This window comes from Monodelphis domestica, chromosome 3, assembly GCF_027887165.1.
Source record: "Monodelphis domestica isolate mMonDom1 chromosome 3, mMonDom1.pri, whole genome shotgun sequence".
Taxonomy (NCBI): Eukaryota; Metazoa; Chordata; class Mammalia; order Didelphimorphia; family Didelphidae; genus Monodelphis; species Monodelphis domestica.
In genome coordinates, this window is record NC_077229.1 from 102,995,824 (window position 1) to 103,021,041 (window position 25,218).

Sequence of the window (25,218 nt, forward strand, 5' to 3'; positions counted from 1 at the left end):
TCTCTGTGTATAATGTTCTCCTGGTTTTGGCTCCTTTCACTTTACATCAATTCCTGGAGTTCTTTCCAGTTCACATGGAATTCCTCCAGTTCATCATTCCTTTCAGCACAACAGTATTCCATCACCATCAGATACCACAATTTATTCAGCCATTTCCCAATCAATGGACACCCTCATTTTCCAATTTTTTGCCATCACAAAAAAGCACAGCTATAAATATTTTTGTGCAAGTCTTCTCTTTGCGCCACAAACCCAGCAGTGGTATGGTTGGGTTAAAGGGTAGGCATTCTTTTAAAGCCCTTTGGACAAAGTTCCAAAATGCTCTCCAGAATAGTTGGACCAATTCACAACTCTATCAGCAGTGCCACATCCCTTCCAACATTTATCACTTTCTTTTGCTGCCATATTAGCCATTCTGCTAGGTATGCGGTGGTACTTCAGAGTTGTTTTGATTTGGATTTCTCTAATCAGGAGTGATTTAGAACACTTTTTCATGTGATTATTGATAGATTTCATCCTGTGAAAACTGTCTCTTGATCATTTGTTGATTGGGGAATGGCTTGGTTTTTGGTAGATTTTATTTAGTTCCTTATATATTTGGGAAATTAAACCTTTGTCAGAGTTTTGTTATAAAAATGTTCTTCCAGTTTTTGCTTTTCTTCTAATTTTGGTTGCATTGGTTTTGTTTGTACAAAACCTTTTTAATTTGATACAGTCACTCATATTACATTTTGCAATGTTCTCTTCCTTCCTTTCCAAAGATCTGACAGGTATTCTATATAGTCTATGTTCACCTAATTTATTATTTCACTTTTCATATCTAAGTCATTTACCCACTTTGAATTGATCTTGGAATAGGGTATAAGATGTTGATCTAAACCTACTTTTTCCCATACTGTCTTCCAATGTTCCTATCAGTTTTTGTCAAATAGTGAGTTCTTGTCCCAAAAGCTGGGGTCTTTGGGTTTATCGTACACTAGCTTGCTGAGGTCATTTACCCCAAATCTATTCTATTGATCCACCCTTCTGTCACTTAGTCAGTAACAGATTGCTTATCAATACAACTTTTAATAAAAATGAAAAATAAACATTTGGTTAGACCAAAGGCTGCGATCAGTGGGATCCCCATGTTCTAGTGTGTTAGTATGACCTTTCAATGGAGGATTTCCAGAATAAGGTAAAAAATCTCTCATGGGCTAAAGAAGGACAATGGGGCTTAGACTTTTTATTCCCATATCCTACATGGATACAGGGAAGAGGGTAAGTTCCAATCAATCAATCAACAAATATTTATTAAGTACTTTATGCCTCTTGTGGTGCTGTGCCCTGGTAATACAAGTATAATGAAAAAATTCCTCTCAAAAGCAGTTTACATTCTAATGTATAAAATATAGATATAAAAATATAGATAGCATAAATATAAAGTGAATGCAAATATATACAAAGTAGTTAAATACAAGATAGTTTGGGAGGAGAGGGCAGCTAGGTGGCTCAGTGGAATGAGAGCCAGGCCCAGAGATGGGAGGTCCTGGGTTCAAATCTGACCTCAGACAGCTGACCTAGCTGTGTGACCCTGAGCAAGTCACTTTACCCCCATTGCCTGGCCTTTACTGCTCTTCTGCCTTAGAACCAATACCCAGTATTGATTCTAAAATGAAAGGTAATGGTTTTTTTAAAAAAAGATAGCTTGGGAGGGGGGCACTAGCAATTGCAGGGTAGGAATCAGGAAAAACTTCATACAAAAGACAAAGGATTTCATCCAGAGCTTTTTTGGAGATGTTGACATTAAGAGGTCTCTGGACATTTGAAATCACCTTCAACTCCCTCAGACCTTTGCTTTCCTGACCCAGGATGGATATAATTCTTGTTATTTTTAGAAAAGGATTTTAATTTTACAAAAATTTCTTAAAACCCTCACCTTCCATCTTGGAATCAATACTGTGTATTGGTTCTAAGGCAGAAGAATGGTAAGGGCTAGGCAATGGGGATGAAGTGACTTGCCCAGGGTCACACAGCTAGGAAGTGTCTGAGGCCAGATTTGAACCTAAGACCTCCTGTCTCTAGGCCTGGCTCTCAATCCACTGAGCCACCCAGCTGCCCCCTACAAAATCTTTAATATTTTTAAAAATGGGAAAAAGGGAAGAGACAGGAACCACCTTCTTCAAGAAGGGATGCAGGGACAGGAGGCTTGTGAGAGGCTTTAATTGGGTCCTAGAAGATGGTAAGCAGCTGGTCCAAGCACCATTGGATCTCTGCCTGGCCTCGGTAGGCTCTCTTCAGGCCCCGAGGAAGGTATCGGCATGAGGACAGGTTGAGGTAGCTGAGTGCTGGGCAGCTGCTGATCACAGAGCTGTGGAGAGACAGAAAAGGAGCAGTCAGAAAAGGGGCATCTGAACTGGTTCTTTGTCCCATAACCTGTCAACACTCAGTCTGAGAGCTGTGGCTAGATACAACTAAGTCCCACAGCTTACACAACTGCATATTAAATAGAAACTACTCCAAGGTTATTGAGCTGAGGTTAAAGAATCAAGGGAAGGAGGTGCTCCCGAGTCTTCCCTGTAAAGTGAGGAAAGGAAAATTTGGAGGGAAAGAAGTGTTTTGTAGTTGGAGGGAAAGGAAGTTGGGGGGTGGGGGGATTTGGGGAAGAGAATAAAAGAACTGGGAGAGGGAAGGCAAGGAGAATGAGGGAAAACAAATCTGAGGGATAGATGTTTTGGGCAAGGGAGAAAAGAAATGTTTCAGGAAGGCAGAGATAACATATAACCGCACTTATCACATGTATATATGGGTATATGGTTTGAAGTTTTGACTTTAATAGATTACTCTATAGCAAAAATGAATAATATGGAGATACGTATCAAGTATACATTTGTACAATCCAGTGGAACTGCTTGTCAGTTCTGGGAGGGAGGAGGAAAAAGGGGAGGGAAAGAAAATGAATCATGTAAACATGGAAAAAATATTTTTAAAATTAAAAAAAAAAAAAGATGCAGAGCCTGGAGGCCTGGGTCCTGACCTGATAGTTGCCACAGTAACTTGGGTGCCTTTGAGGCTAAGAGAGCGAAGGATGGGGCTGTGCCCACTGTCTGTGCTTGAAAAAGCTGCCAGGGCCTGCTTCAGATCTCCTTCGTGGTAGCACTGGCCATTGAGGTCTAGCTCTTGGAGAGTCCGACGCCACTTCCATGTGATCAAGGAGCTACCCTCCTTGGGCAGGGCCACCCAAATCACTGAGCCATACAGACCCAGGTGTAGCTGTTCTACGACTGAGTAGAGGGAGATGGGGAAAGGGGAATCAGAGTTGTACAGACCAGAAACACTGACTTGAACTCTCAGGGCAGACTCCACCCTGAGGTCAAAAACCATACCAGTTCTCAAATCCTCCACTCCTATGTTTCCCACTTTCTCCAGGATCTCTGGCTTAGCCTTCCTTACCCCTGGTATGAGTAGGTTCCTCATTTGAAAATCATCTCCCCCCCTCTGATCTCACATAATACTATACTTTTTTTTTTTAATTTAAAACCCTTACCTTTTCTTAGCATCAGTTCCAAGACAGAAGAGTGGCATGGGTTAGGAAAATGGGGTTAAGTGACCTACTCAGGGTCACACAATTAGGAAATGTCTGAGACCAAATTTGAACTCAGGCCTTCCTAGACTCCAGGCCTGGCAATCTACCCACTATGCTATCTACCTGCCCCATACAATACTCTTCTGAGGTATTGACCATGCAATATTGCATATTAGTTATTTGTGCCTGTGATGTCTATATCTTATAATTACTTATATTACTACAAATAATAACTAATATTTAAATATTATTTAAATAACATTTAAATAATTTTTAAATTAAAAAGTAATTAAAATTTTTTAAATTAAAAAATAAAAAATATTTAAATAATATTTAAAGGTTACAAATCACTTTACATTTATCTGATGTAAGCCATACCACAAAACCGTGAGAGAGTGGCACTACAAGCATTATTCCCTTCCTTGTACAGAGACTGAGATCTGATGAGATGAAGTAGTTTGCTTCTGATCACATGGCTAATCCATGTCAGAGGCAGGAAATGAACTCTCATCTTCTCTGTCCCAAGCCCAGCACTCTCTCCTCTATCCCAACTGCCTTTTGAACCTCTGCACCCTCTTTAGCTCCCCATGCTCCCCAAACCAGGCAGGGCCAGGTGAGGAAGGCCAAGCCCCTTGACACATCAGGCACAATACTCACTAGGGCAAGGCAAGCGGCCCAGGCCTGCAGGAGTGAGGCGGGCACAGCCTCGGAGGTCCAGCACCCGCAGGTGAGCAGACTTATGCAGCAGGCGGTAGAGAACTTCATCACTCACATAGGTGATTGTGGATGTGGCCAGGCAGAGCTCCTCCAGGTCTGGGAAACCAGGTCCCAGGGCTACCCCACGCCCTCCCGTCTTGGGGGACCAAACTAAGTTCAGTAACCGCAGGACCTGCAAATGGAATAAGGGGACCCCAGGCTCAAAGCTGGCTAGATGTTCCAAGTGGTGGGAGCTCAGAGTCGAACTTTTAGGCTAAGAGACATCAAAGTGCAAGGGAAGGAACAGATATATATACACCAAGAAGCAGCTTTACTTTGTAACCAAGGCAGGATAGGGGATCTGTACCTAGGAATAAAGGTGAATAGAGCAGAACTCAAGAGAGGGATAGCTATAGTATGAACTGAAGGGAAATGAGGTAGGAGGTGAGAGGGGAGACAACTGTATGATAACAGAGGCATATCAGTAGTTGAGGACAGAAGTGCTACTGGGGACTAGGGGCCTGGTACTGGTAGCCAGGAATAAAAGTAACTGAAAATGAGGGACACTTGGGGCAGGGAATACTAACAAAAGCTGTAGGTGAGTCTTGGGGGATACCTAAAGCTGGGAATGAGGAGGTATCTGTGCCTGGGGATGGGAGTACCTGAAGACAAAGGGTACCTGGAGCTTGGGACAGCCAGCCTGCAGAGCTTCAATATGTAGCTGAAAGTGTTGATTATTGGGCTTTATACCTGTGTCCACTTCAAGGAGTTGGAGTTGGGGACAGCAGCCATTCTGCCAGAAAGACCAAGAATGAGAAAAATTAGGGAGTAGGAAAGTGGCTCAGGCACAGGAAAAGAAGTCCCCATTCCCCTAAAACAGTCTTTCCTATATTCCATCTATCCCCTCATCTCTATCCCCACTCCATTCTTTCTCCCAACCTCTCCAAGTGAGGCTCACCGACAGTAAGGAGACAATGGCAGTCATTTGGCTACTATAAGTTAGCCATAGCTGTTGGAGTTGTGCGCCTGCTGCCTCCAGAAAGCTAACAACTGCTGTTGACTCCACCTGAAAACAAACATGAAGCAGATCATTGCTAGGCTCCTTTTTGGTGGTGAGGCTGAATGGGAACAGTGACTTGGAGAAGGGCAGAGATAAGTGAGAAAAGGCACTTACCTGGGAGTTCTGCAGGTTAAGGCTATCCAGCTTGGGGCAGGTCCTAAGCAGGGAAACCAACGCCTCTGTTGTCACAGACTGACAGTGGGAAAGCTTGAGAGATGTGAGGTGGGGGCAAGATACCCCAACAGCCTATTAGGACAGATAAGATCTTGGCATCAGACAAGTCCATCATCACCACAGATGCCTTCCCATTATGGGCCAGTTCTAATACCACTCTAGAATCCTCTGGCCCACCAAGAGGGGGAAGCTAAGCCAAAGCCAAGCCTGATCTATCCTACCCTTTCCACCCTCTTAACTCAGGCACCCAAGTACCTTCCTGCCCATATTTCCTATTATTTGCCTTTATATACATCAACAATCTAGTCAAATGGGAATACTAACTGATATACCGTCTTCTGTTTTTGTTCATTTGCACAGGCTATACCCCATGTCTACAATGTTTCCTCCTCATCTTTGCCTTTATTTTGAGGCTCAGCTCAAGAGCCTCTGGCAAGAATTTTCAGGATCCTTGATAGCAAAGGGGGTGGGAGGTGGGGGGGTGGGGGACCAGATTAGATAGGTCATGTTGGCAAGTAGTTTGGGGTCAGGAAAAAGTGCATTTTTAGCAAAAGGAAAAGAATGTTCTAACTGTTGCAAAGGCCTTTAGCAGAGTCATTTATGCCAAACCTGGATGCCTAATTAGATAAAAAGAGGTGTGAGAGTTTCTGGAACTATTCAAAGTGCTGTGGGTCTTCTTTTTGTAGCTGTACAGTGACTGGGGGAGAGAAGTAGTAATATTTGGATCACACAGAAAAAAAATCTAACAACAGCAAATATAGTACAAGATGGAATCAGTTATGTTCCCTCCAAACTCCATTTTGAACAGTCTATATTTTGTTTAGCATTCACATGACTCCTTTGTATTAGATTCTGATCCCATATCCCTATCCCTCACTATTTGAACTTCAAAACCATTACACTTCCCTACTGCAGGTTCATCCTGATGCTTTTCTCAAGACCTGGGGCCCCCCTTGCTCTAGAACAGTCTAATGCTCCTATGGTCTCCTCACCTGGGAATATACCTCTCCTTTTCCAGGCCCAATTTTGGCTTTTTGGTCTTTAAAACCACACCCTCAAGCCAATACCTTCTTCCTCATACCACACAGTTTGTATTTTTATCTTGGGCATGTAGCAGAGGGCCGGGTACATAGTAAATAATACTTATTAAATGCTTGTTTTCTATTTTTATTATACTTATTTCTTTATAGGTCTTTATAGGTCAAGCCCCCACCCTTAAGTAAAAAGTTAACTTTTTGAGGGTAGGGGTTATTTCATTTTTATATTTGTAAATGTTTGTTAAACTTGAATTTGTTGACTCAACCAAGGAAGACAGATGTCTCCTCCAAAAATACTTAGTAACCTGCTAATAGCCCAGACCAAAATCCCATCATTCTATGGCTTTCCACTATTTTAAACTTAAAGAGATCTACCCCCTTTCCTCAGACATAATCAGACATCCATGTGTCTTGAGATGAGCAGAGTGGCACTAGATGGGACAGTGCTCAAAGAAGTTCAAAGTATGTCAGGGGCAGTATTCCCTCACGAAAGGCAAGCTGCCCAAGGCCAGATAGTGTGAAGCTCAGCCTCAAAGGCAAAATGTGAGCAGAGGTATATCATATCCTCTCCTTTCCCTGAGGAAATAGCCATTGTGTAACTTCCTCTGCTCCCTTGTAACAGATGTGGAATTTGTGAAAGTTTATTTACATGAAGGCAGAATGAATGAAAGGTCTCTCTTGGTTTCAGACATGCAATGATTTCTGCTTGAACCCAGCCCAAAATTTCCTTATGTCATGTGCCATATAACATCTATGTGTTGAACCATTGGTAAACAACCACTGGGCAAGATCCAATTACAGACCTTATCTTCAAATAACTCCATTTAACATTTTTCCCAGCTCAAAACCCCCATGATGCTAGGAGCTCCCCAAAAAACCAGGTCACATTGCAGGGATGTTTATAGGGCCTTTCAAACCCTGCTGCGAGAAAAGTCAACTCTCTATCATTTATCTTTTCCCTTGCTTTAGTAAAATTATCTTCTGCTACAGATTGTGACTCTTACTGCCTCAGTGTTCCCCACAATCCCTACTTAGACTCTCAATGGTCAATATTCCTAAATAGCATTACCCACCCTCCTAGAGCTGATGCAGGGCAAATTTGGCCTTGCGAAGAAAGGGAAAACTGGAAGTCCCTTGCCTTGGAGAAGTTTACATTTGACTGGGAGGGAACAACTCATACATTTCTTTTTGATCAAGACTCTGCTATGGGGAAAGTCCCAAAGCAGATCAGCAACTGTTCTACAACTTACAGGCTGAACAAGCTATAGCAGTGAGAGGGTCCACCAGTCAAAGGCTGGCTTCCCAGGTTCTGGCATGGGCTCCACCCAGGTCAGTATGCTGCCTCCCCAAGATACAAGACCTATACCCAACACAGTTTGTTGGGGGCTTCTGGGAAAATAAATATAAACATCTAGGAGAACTAGGAGATAATCTTGGTGGGGGAGGGGGAAGGTATCAGGATAATGTTTCGAAGAAAGGTAGGGACTCTACAAAGTATAGATGAAGAGGAAGAATATTCTAAGCAGGGCATTCCTGTGTAAAGGTATGCAAAGGGGTAGATGGGATAGCCTGTATTGGTAACAAGCAAGCCATCCAAACTGGCAACAACACAAAGCAATATATGATGGGGAGTGATGTGTGATCAGTCAGGAAAAATGACTTAAAGTCAGATTGTAATGAACTTAAACTGCCAAACAAAAAACTGTATGCAATCCTAGAAGCAACTGGGGGCCACTGAAACTTCTATCTATGATAGAAGCAATGATACTGCCCACACCCATGGGTGTTCAACCAAGGCTGGGACCCACTTTTCTTTTCCTCAGGTTCCTATGTCCCCCATCTCTAAATTGAAGAGAACTTTTGAGAGTGGAAAATAGGTGATGGGTGGGAGAGAGATAAAATAGAGGAGGGAGGGAAGAAGGGAATAAGCATTTATATAGTACTTGGTGCCAAGTACTGAACTATGCACTTTTTAACAACTATTATCTCATTTTTTCCTCACAATCCATGGGAGATAGATGTTATCATTACTCCCATTTAACAGTTGAGGAAACTTGAGGCAAACAGAGATTTAAATGGCTTGTCTGGAGTCAGCTAGTAAGTCTCCAAGGATGGATTTTAATTCAGTTCTTCCTGACCACCAGGCCCAGAGCTCTGTATCTTCTGTTCTGATCCTGACCAGAGGGAGGGTAAATAAATAGCAGGAAGAATTCCTGCCCTCTAAGCCTTCCTCCTGGCCTAGGTAAGAAAGGTTCAAACTAATAGGAAGTGTTAGCACCTACAAAGCAATTTGATACCAACAGAATAAATTGTCTTTTAGTTTAAGAAGGAACATGTCAGAGTGAAAGGCCAGAAATAGCATATCCCTTCCCAGCCCTCCATCCCAGTCTTCTCACCTTCAGCATCAGAGGTACATGGTTTTTCCAGTGGGATAGAGAGAGGTCCCGGAGTAATGAAAATCTGCCATAAAGAAAAGAGTATGTATCCATCTCTTTCCAAGATCTCATATTCAGTTCCTATCTCCTCACAAAAAATGGCATCAGAGAGGCACACCTCCAACCCCATCTATCTTCCCATGTCCAGGTAAAGAAGGAGGACCCAGGGGAGCAATTCTTCCTGAAAAGAGAGTAGTTCTAGGTACCAGGAGTAATCCCTTCCATTACTACTCCCTTCAGCAGAAAGGATTATCACCCTTTAAGGGAAGTCTCAATGTAGAGATAAGCTAATGCCAAAGAGAGGCAGATAGGTCAAAGGAGGAAGAAGGTCGAAAGAAATCTCACACTAGGTGGGATGGGAGCATTCTCTTCACCTGTTGGGTACCAGCCACTCCAGAGAACTAAGAATCCTCTTCTCCACTTTTGAAAAAGGACCCTTTGAGTGAGGAGGCCAAGGTGGGGCCAGAGACACCTTCTGCCACAGCACAGAGTGGGAGGTAGCATCATACCAAAGGCGACACACACGGGCAGCCCTGAAAAACAAATAGCCTTCATCCTGAGCACCCCCCACCTGGGGTACTAAAATAAATAAAATAGCCACCTCCCCTACTTGCCTTGCCAGTCCCACCCTTAACAATCTAACCCAGCCTTTAAGGGAATGATTGGATACCTGCAAAGGAAGGGCACTGCCCCCTCAGATGCCACTATCATTTGAAAGATTCGAACCAAGATCTCCAGAGGAATGTGGTTTCCCCAACCTGGCCCTGAAATAGTGCTATCTTCAGGAGAAGACTGTTTCTCCTGCCCTAGGCTGAGATCTACATCGTGTCGAGTCCGTTCTCGGCGTGTACGACGATGCTGGTGGACATTAGTGGTAGGTCGAGCTAACTTCCTAAGATGGCAGGCCTTTTTCCTATGGGCCCGTGCTGCTGGCTCTTCCAGATTGGGTACAATCAGCAACATGTCCTCAGCTTCATGAATGTGGTAGCCAACTCTTGCAGACGGCCGTCTCCATGAACTTTTTCTTTTCTTTCTCTTCTGGGGGGGCCCAACTGGAACTGAGGGCCTTAATCTCTTGTTGGACTTAACCTGTGATTGCTGTGATGAACTGGAATCCTCTTGGGGAGGTAAGGCCATTCCATTGCTGGACTCCTCAGGGACCTCCTCCATGTTATCAAGAAAGTGGGCAAATCATAATGGTACCCCTAGGGGATCCTACAAAAGAAACCAGATGGGTCAGTGTTAAGAAAAGGGCACTAGGGGGCAGCTGGGTGGCTCAGTGAGATGAGAGTCAGGCCTAGAGACAGGAGATCCTGGGTGCAAATCTGACCAGACATTTCCTAGCTGTGTGATCCTGAGCAAGTCACTTAACCCCCATTGCCTAGCCCTTACCCCTCTTCTGCCTTGGAAGCAATATACATTATTGATTCTAAGATGGAAGGAAGGGTTTAAAAAAAAAAAGAAGAAAAGGGCACTTGTTATGAACAATTTGTTATGATGATTAAGAACCCACATTTTTTATAGGGGTAAGGTCGGTGTCACTAGACTAGTGCAAAGCACATGCCAAATGACTCATTTTTCTGCACCCCACAAATCCAAAGTGACCACACCCTGTCATTTCTACCTCCACATCTCTCATATACAACACTATCGTTCTACTTACAGATTACCACCTTAGTGCAGGCCCTAATTACTTCTCACTTGAACTATTGCAATAGCCCACTAATTGTCAGTTTTGAGTCTCTCCTCATTCCAAACCACCTTCCACACAACTGCCAAAGTGATTTTTTTTCTAAAGTCTAGGTCTGACCACAATTCTCATACTCAGTTGCTTCCTATTGTAAGATAAATCATAAGCCCCTTTGTTTGCCTCTCAAAGCCCTTCACACCCCAACCTACTTTTTAGGCTTATTTTATATTATTCCCTTTTTCAACACATTATGGTCCAGCCAAATGATCCTGCTATTCCTCATATGTCATCCTATCCATGTTCAATGCCTCAATGTCCTTTTCCCCTTTGCCTCTAGAATTCTTCACTTCTCTTAAGACTCAGCTCAAGTCCCTCCTTCCATATGAAGATTTTCTTGATTCTACTAGTTGCTAGTGCTCTCTCTCCAAAAATCACTCTGTATTTATTTTATATGTACTTATATATACCTATACATTGTACCCCTGCATAGAGGCATTTGGGAATAAGAATTGTTTTGTCTGTCTCTGTATCCCCAGTAAATAGCACAATGCTTGGCATATAGCACACTTAATAATGGTTTATTGATTAACTGATGACAATAATAGCATATTTCCAAAGATGACATATACAAGTGTCATAAAAATAAAGTGTAACATGAATGAGGGACAGATCAATAATCTAGATATTGTACTAGTATTGACAAAATATTAAAAATCCCAAAAAACCTATTGGGTAGATCAGAGGTATCAAATTCCTGATCCACTTGAACAAGATTAAAATGTAATGGGGGGAGGGGAAGAGTTAGATGGCTCAGTGGATAGAGCATCAGGTGTTGGAGACAGGAGGTCCTAAATTCAAATTCAAATATGGCCTCAGACACTTCCATTAACCCCAATGGCTAGTCCTTATTGCTCTTTTGTCTGGAATTGATATTTAGCTTTTTTAAAAATATTTTTTCCCCTATGGTTACATGCTTCATGTTGTCACCCTCCCTTTTTCCCTCCCCCATCCCAGAGATGACAAGCGATTCCACTGGTTTATACATGTGTTATTACTCAAAACCTATTTCCATATTATTCATTTTTTGTAATAATCTTTTAAAACCAAAACCTCAAATCCTATACCCATATAAAAAAGTGTTAAATCATGTTTTCTTCTGCATTTCTACTCCAACAGTTCTTTCTCTAGATGTAGATAGCATTCTTTTTCATAAGTCCCTTGGGATTGTACTGGATCATGGCATTGCTGCTAGTAGCAAAGTCTATTTGCTCATCCCACAATGTTTCAATTACTGTGTATAATGTTCTCCTGGTTCTGCTTATTTTACTCCTCATCAGTTCATGTAGGTCTTTCCAGTTCTTAAAGAAATCAAGCAGTTCATCATTCCTTATAGCACACTAGTATTCCATCACCATCATATACCCCAATTTGTTCAGCCAATCCCCAATCAAGGGACACCCCTCATTTTCCAATTCTTAATACCACAAAAAGGGTAGCTATAATATTTTTGTGCAAACAGATCTATCCCCATTTTTTTTATCTCTCTGGGATACACATCTAGTAGTGGTATTGCTGGATCAAAGAGCATGCAATCTTTTCAATCCTTTGGGCATAGGAATTGATATTTAGTATTTAATGATTGATTCTAAGATGGAAGGTAAGGGTTTAAAAGACATATAATTGGGAAATGCTTAACAAAATAAATACCATACAACAGAGAGTGTTGTTAATTTTGGGGTTTCTAAGTTGTTATGTATTTTTGAGTTTGACATCATTGGAACAGACCCTCTAAGGATTTTTCAAAGTTCAAGGATGTGACTTATTCAGGGTGAGAAGGCATAGTAAGTGTCTGATTTGTACCAAAGAAGGAAATTTTTGGTACTGGTCCATAAACACATATTGGGATGGGAAATCAGGGAATGCTAAGGATAAAATATACATAGATTTTAGGAAAACATTTAATTGATAAAATCTCTCCTACTCTCCTTGTGATCAAGATAAGAAAAGCTGTAGGGCAAATGATTTGTACAACTGGGTGCGTTCTGAACTAGTTAAATGCTAGGACCCAAAGAATACTCATTAACGTATTAATGTCAAAATGAAGAGAAGTCTCTGCTGGAGGGATTCCATCTTTGGTTCTATGCTATTCAACATTTTTGTCAGTGACATGGGTAAAGGTAAGTGGTGTGTGAATAGTCAAAAAACCCCTCTTTGGTTTGGGGACTAAGTTTCATAAAGCTTACTTGTAAAAGGATGCTTCTTCTCTAATACATCCTCTATTCCTACCCAACACCTCACTACCTTGCCTTTTCCTGGAAACTTCCATACCTCCTGCTGGAAACTGCAATGTTTCATGCTTGTATGGTAAGGGTGGGGTAGGGTGGGTTATAATCAGTCAGTCCCTAGCCTCACTCTGCCTATGACATCAGAGATGGGAAAACAATCAGAAATAACCAAGTGAGAACCACCTCCTTATCCAGGGCCCACGTCTACATTTCCAAACTACCCTGGGGTGGAGGAGACCAGATGCCACCCACCTCCTCTACAATGAGAAGTAGCAGAGTAGTGTTGGCAGATAAGGGTGTACCAAATCCAGGGGGCAGTCTCTCTGAAGGACCAGCAGCAGTAACCCCTCCCCACCCAACTCCTCCCATGACCTAAAGACCATACCCCAGAGGTTGAGAGACCTCTTTGCTGTATCCTTTCCCTGTTGCCCTATATTTCCTTAGTGTCTCGTTTTAGGCCTTGGGTTTTCCCCCGTGCGAGTTAAAATGTTCCATAAGTATTACTAGCCTATTTGACTCATTAATGGAAATTTCCCTAAGTCCTCAAAAGGTTGGGATGGAATGAGACAGTATATAAGATTTGTGATTCCACAGTTTGAAGGGATAATTAGAACGCTCAACAATAAGATTTAAAAAGGCCTAATGGACTGAATTATACCAGATGAAATTTAATAGGGATATATGCAATCTGACATTTGGATTGAAAAAATGAACTGCATCTGTATATCTGGGATGAACAGATAGTGGAACAGATAACCAACCATTCATGTAAACAAGATCTGGGTTTTTTTGTGGACTCCCAAGTTCAATGGGAGTCAGCTTTGAAATGTAATGGTCAGAAAGATAATGTAACCTTGCAGTGAGAAGAATAGTATCCAAACAAAAAGAGGTGATACTACTATTCATAATTTTTTGTTCCATTTGGCCCATATGTGGAACAATGAGTGTAGTCCTAGACACTACTTTTTTTGGAAGGATACTGTTAAATTGAAGCATGTTTAGGAAATCAAGCAGTACAGGGGGAAGCCTGGTGAATATATCATAAAATGACTACTGAAAAGAATCAGGGAAATTTAGCCTGGAGGAAAAAAGGCATGGAAGGATTTGGTCTTATATCATCTCTGAAGGACTAGTATGTGAAAAAGGTGTACTTGTAGGAGCCTGTGAGAAGAGAGGGACACACTGATAAATATGCCCTTGATGGTGCTGTTAGATGGTCCACCTATTTTGATTTCCATCTGGAATTGGTGACCTAGCAATCCCACTATCCTGAAGTACTCAAAGACCTCTAGAAATAAAGGATTAGCATATATATGAACATTAATAGCAACACTCTTTTATAGGAGCAAAGAATGCAAAACTATGGATTAAAAAGCTGGTATATGAGTATGTTATCTAACTTCAACTGGGCATTCAATGTTTCATGTCACTCCATTTATTTGTGTTTTCGTTCCATTCCACTCCCCAAATAGGTTGTTCAAATGTTTTCTTCTGTCCTCCCTGGTGGAGAGAGTGTCTTCAAACAGAGGCTGTATTACCATTTGTCGAGTATGTAAGTAAGGGTTCCTTTTGGGTATGAGTTGGATTTGAGCCTTGCTGAGGACCCCTTTACCTCAAATTTTACGATTCTGTGAATCCTCAGATCTTTCACACTTCGTTTTCCCCCTACCCTCTCAATTAAGAAAGTTTAGGCTACACCACTGAGGCTCCCTCTTATCTCAAAATCTTTCAACATCATTTTTCATTCTCTCCTCCTTTCCTCCAGTCTGAGATAAGAAGTGGCCCCTTCCTTCTGCCAATACTGATCCCTCCTCATGTTCAGATTGGCCTTTCAATCATTCCTTCTCTATGTAATCTTCACTCCTTCCCTATATATTCCTTAATTTCTTCAAACAAGCACAGGTCTCCTTGATCCTTAAAACATTTTTCACTAGACCCTACTATTTCCTCAAGTTGTAGTGATAGAATTTCTTCTCCAATTCTCAGCCAGACTCCTAAGAAAAATTAAACTTAGTGTCTCCTTTTCTCCTCTCACTCCTCAACCTTTTGTAATTTGGCTTCTGACCCTACCACTAAAATGAAACTTTTCTCCATCATAATCTCTGGATGGCCAAATCCAAGGGCATTTTCTTTGACTTCATCCTTCCTAATTTTTCTGCTTTGGACACTACATTGAACACTGCTTATTTCCATCCATCCTATGTCCACTCCTGGACTTTCTAGGCACTCTCCTATGGTTCTCTTCCTTTCTGCCTGCTCTTTCTCAATCTCTTTTGCTGACTCAGCATCCATATCATTTACCCTCCCCTAACTATGGCAGTTCCTCAAGGATTCTGTCCTGGAACTTTTTCTCCCTTTAAATCCCCTTTTAATGACCTCATCTTCTCTCATAGGTCAGTAATCACCTCTATACAAATGACTCACAGATCTATGAATCTTGCCCCAATCTCTTTCCTGAATTCCAATTCTACATCACCATATGGCTACTGAACATGTTGAATAGGATATCCTGAAGACAAACAACCATCAAACCATAAATTCACAGCTAGAATGGGCCTTAAGGTTAATTCCAAGCCCCTCATTTTATAGATAAGGATACTAAAGGAAACCAGAAGTTTTGTGCTACTCTATGAGGTAGTATTCAAACACTGATCTTTGCTTAAATCAGCACTCATTATCATAGCTCCCAAATCTACCTCTCTCCCATACTTCCCTATTTCTGTAGAAGGCAACAGCATATTTCCAGTGTTCCTGTTTTGTGATCTTGATACCATCCATGACTCCTCACTCTTACACTATTATTTTCTTTCTGAACTATTTCCCACTTTTCTTGCTAAATCTCTTCCATTTTTCTGACAATCTCAGATTTAAAGTCTTCAAGAACTTCTGACAAATTTCCATTTTATTTTTGAAGGTTTGGGTGTGTGTTTAACTGGTTGTCATCTTCTGCTGTTCTCTAGTTTGGGTTTTTTCTGCATAAAAATTATCAAGGGTCAACATTTTCTTCTTCTTTTTTTTTTGGTGTTTGTGGATTTTAGTTCCTGGGAGTTGGTGGCCATTACCTGGTTCAGATATCTAAGGGAGGAATGTGGGTGATCTCTGTATTGGGCTCTGAAGAGGTTTTTGCCCAGAGGATAATTTTCCCAGTCTTCAACAGTGTCCAACAGCTCTTAGTGGCAGGTCCAGCCCCTAAGAACTTATATATTGCCTGGGAAGAGGTCTGGGTGTGGAGTGTAGGCAAGTCTCAGTATAGAGCACTGGAGAGGTTTTTGCCCAAGGGCTTTTTTCAGTTCTCTATGGTATTTTGCTGTAAGCTGCCTCCTCTCCCCAAACTCTGCAGCCTATCTCAAGGTTTCCTCAGCCTCCCAGTGTTCTGAGTCTAGTTTTTCTTAGGGGTAAGTCTGTGTTGATCTAAGCCAGTCTCCCTTCTAGAACTTAGAAGTTTGTTCTGTGTTCCCTCAGACTCTAGAAAGGTAGGTGAAGTGGGGGAGGGGTGATAAGCTCACCCCTTGGTAGGGGAAATTTCACCCCCTGTTAGCGTGGAAATGCCCTAATTTTGCCTACCCTCCGTGCTGTATCCTACCATGGAACTCCTTCGCTCATTTGATTTTGGTTTTGATGTTTTGAGGCACTGTCTGGATGGAGGGAGAGAAGAGCTCTGCTTCTACTCAGTAGCCATCTTGACCTGGAAGAACCTCACTCCACTAATACAATTAGTTGCTAAATCTTACCTTTTCCATCACCAGGACTTCTCTTATATACAACTCTTTCTACTCAAACAGCCACCATTCTAGCTCAAGCACTCATTACTTCTCACTTGAACTACTGCAATGGTCAAACAATTGGTCTTCCTAATTCAAGTCTCTCCCTACCCCAAGCAATCCTCCACACAGATAACAAAATTATTTTTGTCAAGTACAAATATGATTGTGTCACTCTTCTACTCAATAAAATCCAATGCTCCTCCCAACTTTCTTTGTATCCCCAATACTTAGCATAGTACCTGGCTTGTAGTATTAATAAAAAAAAATAAATTAAAAAAAAAAGTTGGCTAACTGAGAAAGGTGTCATATACTCCAAAATACCTGCATTAGCATGTTTTGTAATGGGAAAGAATTAGAAATAAGTGTGCACTGAGGAATGGTTAAACAAGATGTATGAGTATTACTGTACTGTACAAAAACAGTAATTATTATGACTGTGTACACGAAATGATGCAAAATGAAGAGGAACTAGGAAAACAATATTATCACAGACTACAATAATATAAATGGAAATATCAACAGACTAACTTAAATTGAATTCTGTGAAGTAATAATGACTAAATTTAGTCCAAAGAGAAAATATGAGAAGGTACCTTCCTCTCTTCTTGGTTGAGGTGAAGAACTATGGTTATGTAATATTATAGATGATATTCAACCTTCTTGATGTGTTAGTTTAGTTTTTGGTAAATTTCTTTCTTCTTTTTAATGGTTACAGATGATGGCTCCAGGAGGAGAGAAAAGGGACACATTGGGAAATGTAGGTGATGGAAAAAATGAAAAAAACATCAATGAAAATCTTTTTTTTTTTTAAATAAAGCTTTTTACAACCTGATTTCTTTCTACATGTCCTCTACATGTCCTCTACAATCTACAGCTTGATTCCATTTCATTCCTCTCCATTCACTTTACAGTTCAGCTATCCTGACTTCCTTATCGCTTCCCAATTGTGCCATTCTATCTCTTCCTCTGATTAAGCCTTTACCCTGGCTGTCTCCCTTGCCTTGAATCTTGAATGCATTCCCTCTTTACCTTTGGAATCCTTGCCTTCCTTCTGTAGTGTCCCCTTTTATATGATGTATTCTGGGATCAAACCTGTATTCCAAAATACCTTGTATTTCTTTTGTATATAGTCTGTATGTTTTATAAAGACGAATGTTGTCTACTCTATTAAAATGTAAGATCATTAAAGGTAAGGCTTGTTTCACTTGTTTTTATATTTCAAGCACTTAGCAGAATACCTGGCTCTGGGATTTGGCAACTAGGATCAGGAAATACTTCATATTGAAAATGTGACTTGACCTGGGTTCAAAGCTGATTCTTCCTAGCTTTGTGACCCTAGGCAAGACACTTAACACTAACTGCCTAACCCTTACTGCTCTTCTTAGTATTAATACAGAAGGTAAGGGGGAGGGAGGGAGGGAGGGAGTGAGGGGACTAGAATTGGGTCTTGAAGGAGAGAGTCTGAGGTTTCAAGGAAACACAGAAGTAGAAGATAGAATGTCATGTTATGAGGAATAGCAAATAGGCTATTGTGTATCCAGATGCTTAATAAATGCCTATCCATTGAGATATCCCTAGATACAATGCTTCTCTAAATGAAGCCCAAAACCAAGTGCTTTTTTGTTGCCAAATCACACTGACTCAGGTTGAACTTGCAATCACACTAAAGGCCCCAGATCTTTTTTCAGACAAACTGATGTCTAAACATATTCCTCTCCATTTTGTACTTATGACACTGATTTTTTTAAAACCAAAAGTGTAAGCCTGTATGTTTATCTTTTACTGAATTTCATCTTCTTAAATTCAATTCCATATTTTGGACTGTTGAAGGTTTTTTCGGATACTGTTATCTAGTTATTCCTTCCAGTTAAATATCATCTATAAATGTGATGAGCAAGAGACATTATACCTTGATTATATTTGGGGTATTCCTTCATAGACCACCCCCAAAATGAACAAACAATGAATCCTTAACAGCTCCTCAAATCTGACTACTCAACTAGTTCCAAAATGACCTAATTTAATCATAAAACACTTATTAATGCCCACTATATACCAGGCACTGTGCTGTTGCTGTTATCGTTCCAGGATATAAAGGCAAAAACCAGACAGCCCTTGCCCTTTAAGGGTCTTACATCCTACTGGAGATAAAATATCCCCAGGAAGTATGTAGGCAAATAAACCAACTCAAAAAATATAAAAAGTAACTGATCAAGAGAGCTGGAAGGGGGCATGCAAGAATAGCATCCTGTAGGAAGAGGTGCTTATGAACAAGAAGACAGCTTTGCAGGAATGTAGAGTGTGTAAAGGTGAATAACATAAAATTAATTTGGAATCTGTGGGTCAACTGTGAAAGGGCTCTAACTGCCAAGGGGAGGAGTTTATATTTTTTCAAAGGTAACAGGGAGCCACTGAGAGGTATGACTTGGTCAGATGCTCTTTAGGTATACTGATTTGTTGGAGGAAGGACTGGAAAGAGAGGAGCCTAGAGGCAAGGTGATGTTTTAGCTATTGTAATAGTTGATGAGAACCTTGAACAGGTTAAGTAGAGAGAAGGAAAAAGAAATGCAAGCAATACTGAATCAATAAGATTTGGCAACTAACTGGATATGAAGATGGGGGAAGAAGGAAGAACTGAAGATAAAGTAGTTTCCTTTTGGAGATGATGCCTTTGAGACATATGGCTGGAAATTTCTGGCAGGCCACTCTTAATATAGGATTAGATGTGACAGTCATCTGTATAGAGATAAAAACTGAACTCATAGGAGATGTTAAGAACGCTTAGGGAAAAAGTATAGCAAGCAAAGCTCTGGAGTTCAACCAAACAGTGGGGTGGCACCAGGACGACAATCTTGCAAAGGATTCCCTTGCTGTCTATATTCAGTGGGTCCCAAAATTCTCCTAGGTAATAGGCCTTCCTTTTGTCTATATACAAACCAGGACTTTTGGGATACTTTGAATTTGTACGTAAGTACATAGTGTGGTTTCACCACGGCAGAAGCTAAGCTCTTTAAGAGCAGGGATTCGTTTTGTTTTTGACTTGTGTTCTCAGAGCCTGGCACTTGCTGAAGGAAGGATCAAGACAGGTAGGAAAAGCTATGAATCAAAAACAGGAGGCGAGAAGGGATTCTCTAGGAAGGAGCCCTAGCAATGGGGAAGGGCTCTCAGATGGAAAGAAAAGACTGTCTAGGAAAGGTCCCTAAAGATGGGGAGGGGCATGGAAAGGAGGAGACCTGAGAGGGAGGAAGCACTAAGTGAAGGGAAGGAGTGCGGTCAGTGCTCGAATATTCCTAAAAACGCCCCATAGGGCATCCCTGGACCTTTGCGAGGAAGCAAGGGGGAACAGTCGGGTCTCTCACCTGACTTGGGCCTGGGTCTCTCCCTCAACCTCCTTTTGGACCTTCCGTCTTCGGCGCGTTCAGCCTCCACTTCCGGGCACGGGACGGTTGGGCGGGACTTCCGGTGCAGGAGTGGCAGGCTCGACTCGGTAAGAGGGGCGGGAGAAGAGCAAGGGGCGGGGCCCCAGGGAGCCGGCGCCGGGTCGCGGCACGTGAGTCTCCTTCTCTCCCCTCCCACTCCCCCACCCCCCTATCCCCCCACCCCCCTCATCTCACCCCACCCGTGTTCCCGCGCCCCTCTCTCCCCTGGTACCCCTCCTCTCCCCGCTCCTCCCCCGCCCCTGTCCTCGGTCCGGGCCCGGCCGGTTGGCTCCAAGCTCCGCGGGGCCGGCCTGGTCGCCGGGCTCCGCTTCCTCCACTTCATTTGCACGGAGCTGGGGGAGCTGCTGCACACCCTTCCCTCTTCTCCCTTTCCCCCACCTGGCCCTGGGGTCCTGGAGAGGCGCGCGGTGGGCGCCAGGGCCCAGGCTTTGGACTCCGCGGGTCTGCCCAGCAGGAGGAAGAGCAACTTCCACCTACCCTGCCTCAGTTTTCCACTGTATGTTGGGAATGGGGGTAGGGGCATCTCCCGGTGGTGCCAGGCGCTGCCAAGAGTATGCCTAATCCCAGAGCGGAAGTGAGGCTAGGGAATTACCTTTATCCCCCGCTTTGAGCCCCTCCGCAGGTGCACCTCTGCTTACATCACCTGTTACTTTATCCCTCTCTAAGTCGCCCCAGGCCTACCCCCCCATCTGTTTCCCCTGCAACCCTTACTCTCTTTTTGCTTGGCTCCCCTGAGCCTCCAAGGGAAACCTGGTGCCCCTTCAGAGACGTCCCTGCCCCCCCCCCCCACCCCTGTAGAACTATTCCCCATCCTTACCCCCCTTTCCCCAACTCGAGCTTCAAGCCGTCTTCCAATTTTGCCCTCGCTGTTCCTTGCTATGAGAGCCCCTAGACCCTCATCCTTCCCCAGAGTACCAGGGAGATCCTTGGCCTTGGGCCAACGGAGCAAGGCTCTTTCCTTCTCCTCCTCTTCCTTTTCCTCCCCCACTGGAAACCTTGGGTCCTACCTTTTCAATCTCTGCACTAGTCAGGTTGACCTCTCCCCTGTCTACAGTCCTAGGGCCCCAGGAGCCCGGCAAAGCCAGTCCTAACCCAGGTGGCCCTTGAAGTCTCAAGACCTTCAGGTACTGGGGGGGAGTAGGGGTGGAGGGGGGATAGAGGCTATGTCTCTGGAAATCCAGGAAGTTTTGTGGGTACAGGCTATGAATTTAAGACTGACTTCCCTCTACATGTATTCTTCACCTTCCATCACCTTAGCTGAAGTACAGGTTTTTTTACTTGTCTAATGACCCTTCCAAACCTGGGGTTCTAGTATCTTTGTCCTTATTTCCCTTTTATTCTATCTCACAAAGTCTCAGAAATAATCTCAGACCCCAAATCGCTATGATATTTCTTTTATCTCCAGGCCAGCCAGGATGGCAGCCCCCAATGGTAAGACAGCATTCACACACATCCTGGTGGCCCTCTTTGCCATGGGTTCCTGGACTGCCATTAATGGGATCTGGGTAGAATTGCCAGTGCTGGTGAAAGACCTGCCTGAGGGTGAGTGAAGAAGGAGGTGGAAAGGACTTGGGGCCAGGGCTCAGGGATGGAAACCAGGGGAGTAGAAATGGAGGTAAGGGACACTAAATTAAGAATTGGGTTTGGAAGAGTTTATCCTCAGCCTTTCCTCCTCTCCTTTGCAGGTTGGAACCTCCCCTCCTACCTGTCAGTACTGGTAGCCTTTGGAAACCTGGGCCCACTGGCTGCAACGCTGTGGGGCCGCCTGTCCAAGGGTGAACTGGGCCCAATCCGGGCAGTGCAGGCTCTGGGTGTGGTGGGCATGGCGCTGCTGGCCCCGCTGTGGTCCCATGTGGTACCTGTGGCAGGAGAGTCCCATGCTGTGGCCTTCCTAGCATTATCCTTTGCACTGGCCCTGAGCTGCTGTGCCTCCAATGTTACTTTTCTTCCCTTCATGTCTCGTCTGCCCCCAGCATTCCTACGCTCATTTTTCTTGGGTCAGGGTCTTAGTGCTCTGCTTCCTTGTGGGCTGGCTCTGGCCCAAGGTGTGGGCCACCTAGAATGCCAACTGGCTTCGTCTCCCAGCCCTTGGACCTCTTTCTTGGCAGCCTCACCAGGTCCCAATGTTTCTCTTTCCCCTGACATCTCCCCATCAGGCCCCATGGTGCCCATCTACTTTGAGGAACACTTTTCAGCCAAAACCTTCTTCTGGGTGATAACTAGCCTGCTTGCCATCTCAGCAATAGCCTTCCAAGGACTATTGCTGTTGTTACCACCAACACCCACCACAACTACCTCTAGAAGTGAAGGGCAGAGGCAGGGAGCTACCCCAGAGGAAGAGGTGTCACCACTTCGGGAGCCAGGAGAGGAGGTTGGGACACCTGAACCAGAATCAGAGGAAAGAGCCCAAGATCCACTTCAGCTATGTTCAGTCAGAGGGGCCTGCCTGCTGGGGCTGCTGGGGGTCACAAATGCCCTCACCAACGGAGTGCTGCCTGCTATACAGAGCTACTCCTGCCTACCTTATGGGCGCCATGCCTACCACCTGGCTGTGGTGTTGGGCAGTGCTGCCAATCCCCTCGCCTGCTTCCTGGCCATGGGCATCCTTTACAGGTGACAGTAGATCCCAGAAGGGGAGCTTAGGGCAGGAGAGCCCAGGGATGGGAGCCCAAGGAGAGTAAAATGGGCAAAGATCTAGATGAGGACACAGGAGGAAGTTGTGGGTCAGGGGTTGGGGATGGATGGGTAGTGGTATGGGAAGTGGAAGTTGGCCCTGCTTCTCTCTATTTCTTAGATCCCTAATTGGCATCCATGTCTTCCCTCAGGTCCCTTCCTGGTCTGGGTGCCCTTTCGATGCTAGGCACCTTTTTTGGGACCTATGTAATGGTGTTGGCAGCCCTGAGCCCCTGTCCCCCCCTAGTTGGCACCTCAGCAGGTGTAGTCCTTGTGGTGAGTAAATGACTGACTTGGGCTCCAGAAACTGATATATATCTGGGGAACATGGACGAGAGATCTCTTCCTGGTTGGGATGCCTACTCTCAGTCCCTCTGCTTCCTCCTTCCCCCTTCCAGGTGCTGTCGTGGATCCTGTGCCTAGGTACCTTTTCCTATGTGAAGGTGGCAGTGAGCTCCCTCCTGCATGGCGGTGGCCGAGGTGCACTGCTGGCAGCAGGCATTGCCATCCAGGCAGGTTCTCTGGTGGGAGCTCTTGCCATGTTTCCCTTGACAAGCATCTACCACCTTTTCCACCAGAGCCAGGACTGCGTGGACATGTTTTGCCCCTGATGATCCCTTGGGGGGTTGTTTGGTTCTTGGTGGGAGTCTCTTCCCTTCACTACCCCTTCCTTCCCAGGAGTAAAATAACCCCATTCCTGCTGGAGTGAAATGTGCCTTATTCCCATGGGGGGGGGGGGTGAATCCCCACCTCTCAGGGATGGGCCCTGGGGTTAGCTTAGGACACAGAGCCCCAACCCCTGGGACCCTTTCTTCCCAACAACAACAAAAGCCAAACTTTAGGAATAGAGGCTGAGGACCAAAGACAAGGGATTCTGTTGTTTTCCCTCTTGGGAGGTTTCCCCATTCCCTCCCCTCAGGCCACTTATTCCCTGAATCCCAGAACTAAACTCATTTCAGCAGACATTTCCAGAAACCAGCTTTATACAAGATTCTGACCTCCAGGCCAGGGATAACAGAGATGACTACTGACTTCTGTGCTGGACACATGGGAGCAGGCGACACTCCAGATAGTGTCCCTTGGGCTCAGACCCCAAGTTCAATCCCAACTGTAGTTTTAGAATAAAAGTTCTATTTTCTATCTGAGTGGGACTCATCAGTGTGGTCAAGTTCCTTTCCTGAGTCCCTTCCTTCCCTTTCCCCTCAGTGCCTAGCCCACAGAGCCCTGACATCCAGCTGGGAGGACAGGCCTCTCAGCCTGTCTGATAGCTGCTGCTTTGTGGGAGCCCAGAGGAGCAACCATCTCAGACTAGGCCTCTTGGGCTAAAAGCTCACTGCCACCAACTTAAAGGTTTCTCCCTCATAAGCTTACTACCCAGATCCAGAGAAATTAAAAGGACAAAGCATAGCCCATGGGCAGGGCATGTCCTCTCACCAGGCTATCATCCTGGTGCCCAGCAGTGTGAAAGGGTTAATTACACTGTGCTTGGAGACTGGAGGAGTAGGGGCAGAGGGTCCACCTTCTGCTCATTGTTCCCTTCGATAAGACTGGGAATTTTACAAGGTTCCCTGTCCCTGACCTTACAATCCCTGTCCACACAGCCTTTGACTTGGCCCTGGGCCCTGCCCATCTTCGCCTCCCAGAGTCCACTACCACAACTGTTAATTTGTGGTGCCAACAGTGTTTCCTAAAAGCCTCACCTCTCCCTACTTCAGCCCCCTGGCCTCCCCAGCAGGAAGCCCTTGGGAAGACAACCTCCTGTGTCATTTAGTCCAACTTCCTCATTTTACAGAGGGAAAGGACTCACAGGCAGTTAGTGGTAGAGAGCCAGGAGCTCCAACCCAAGTCCTATAACTCCAAATAAACCACTGAAGAAAGATGCTTGGTTCCAGACTGGAGTGAAAGGTTACAGACCTCGAGAACCTTACCTGTACAGTCTTCTCCATTCAGTCCTGCATAACACTTGTCAGATTTCTCTTCCTCTGGGAGAAATCTGGTTAAGTCACAACACTGCTAAAACATCTTCAAAGGCTCATTCTTTCATCCCAAATAAAATTTAAATTATTTTTGCCTGGAGTTCAAGATTCCAGGATCCTCAGTGCTGTGATCTAGCTAGCCCAGATGCCTCTGCCCTTCCACTTAATCAGTTGCAGGCTTTTTTCTTATGTCCTGCTTCCCCCTGTTCTGGTAAGTTTTGGGGGTTTTGCCTTAAGTTTATTTACCCCTATTTACATGTAAAGACAATTTCCAACATTTTAAAAAGAATTTTGAGTCATTCCCTCCTCCTCCCCTATCCCCACTGTTAAATGGTAAATAATCTGATGGATTTCACATGTACAATCATGTAAAATATTTTTATATTAATCCTTTTATAGAATGAAACCCAAACAACAAAATTT

General features: G+C 43.9%; 2 protein-coding genes and 1 long non-coding RNA gene across 7 annotated transcripts in view; 2 read left to right on the plus strand and 1 right to left on the minus strand.

Annotated features, from left to right (window-relative positions):
* LOC103102772 (uncharacterized) overlaps positions 1–17,538 on the plus strand; it is a 31,252-nt gene extending 13,714 nt beyond the window's left edge. Inside the window, exons 2-3 of the long non-coding RNA XR_465633.3 lie at positions 14,415–14,494; positions 17,422–17,538. This is a non-coding gene — a long non-coding RNA (uncharacterized LOC103102772). The remainder of the gene's footprint in view (positions 1–14,414; positions 14,495–17,421) is intronic.
* On the minus strand, positions 1,206–20,190 carry FBXL6 (F-box and leucine rich repeat protein 6). Of its 4 annotated transcripts, XM_056822882.1 has the most exons (11): positions 20,066–20,187; positions 17,300–17,428; positions 9,638–10,182; positions 9,342–9,500; positions 8,929–8,992; positions 5,436–5,567; positions 5,220–5,327; positions 4,941–5,054; positions 4,223–4,454; positions 3,017–3,263; positions 1,206–2,350 (listed from the first exon to the last, which is right to left on the minus strand). In XM_056822882.1, the coding sequence occupies exons 3-11, from the start codon at positions 10,135–10,137 to the stop codon at positions 2,212–2,214; spliced, it is 1,695 nt and encodes a 564-aa protein (XP_056678860.1). In that variant the 5' UTR covers positions 10,138–10,182; positions 17,300–17,428; positions 20,066–20,187; the 3' UTR covers positions 1,206–2,211. The 4 variants fall into 4 exon arrangements, with proteins under 4 accessions (XP_056678860.1, XP_001371748.1, XP_007488832.1 ...); XM_001371711.5 differs by lacking the exon at positions 17,300–17,428 and having other exon boundaries at positions 20,066–20,190; XM_007488770.3 differs by lacking the exons at positions 17,300–17,428; positions 20,066–20,187 and adding an exon at positions 12,986–13,033.
* On the plus strand, positions 20,163–23,964 carry SLC52A2 (solute carrier family 52 member 2). Of its 2 annotated transcripts, none has more exons than XM_007488772.3 (6): positions 20,163–20,256; positions 21,201–21,270; positions 21,552–21,688; positions 21,832–22,759; positions 22,972–23,095; positions 23,218–23,964. In XM_007488772.3, exons 3-6 carry the CDS (start codon positions 21,562–21,564, stop codon positions 23,428–23,430), a joined length of 1,392 nt encoding a protein of 463 aa, XP_007488834.1. In that variant the 5' UTR covers positions 20,163–20,256; positions 21,201–21,270; positions 21,552–21,561; the 3' UTR covers positions 23,431–23,964. The 2 variants fall into 2 exon arrangements, with proteins under 2 accessions (XP_007488834.1, XP_001371785.1); XM_001371748.3 differs by lacking the exon at positions 20,163–20,256 and adding an exon at positions 20,339–20,642.
* The last annotated feature ends 1,254 nt before the right edge of the window (positions 23,965–25,218 follow it).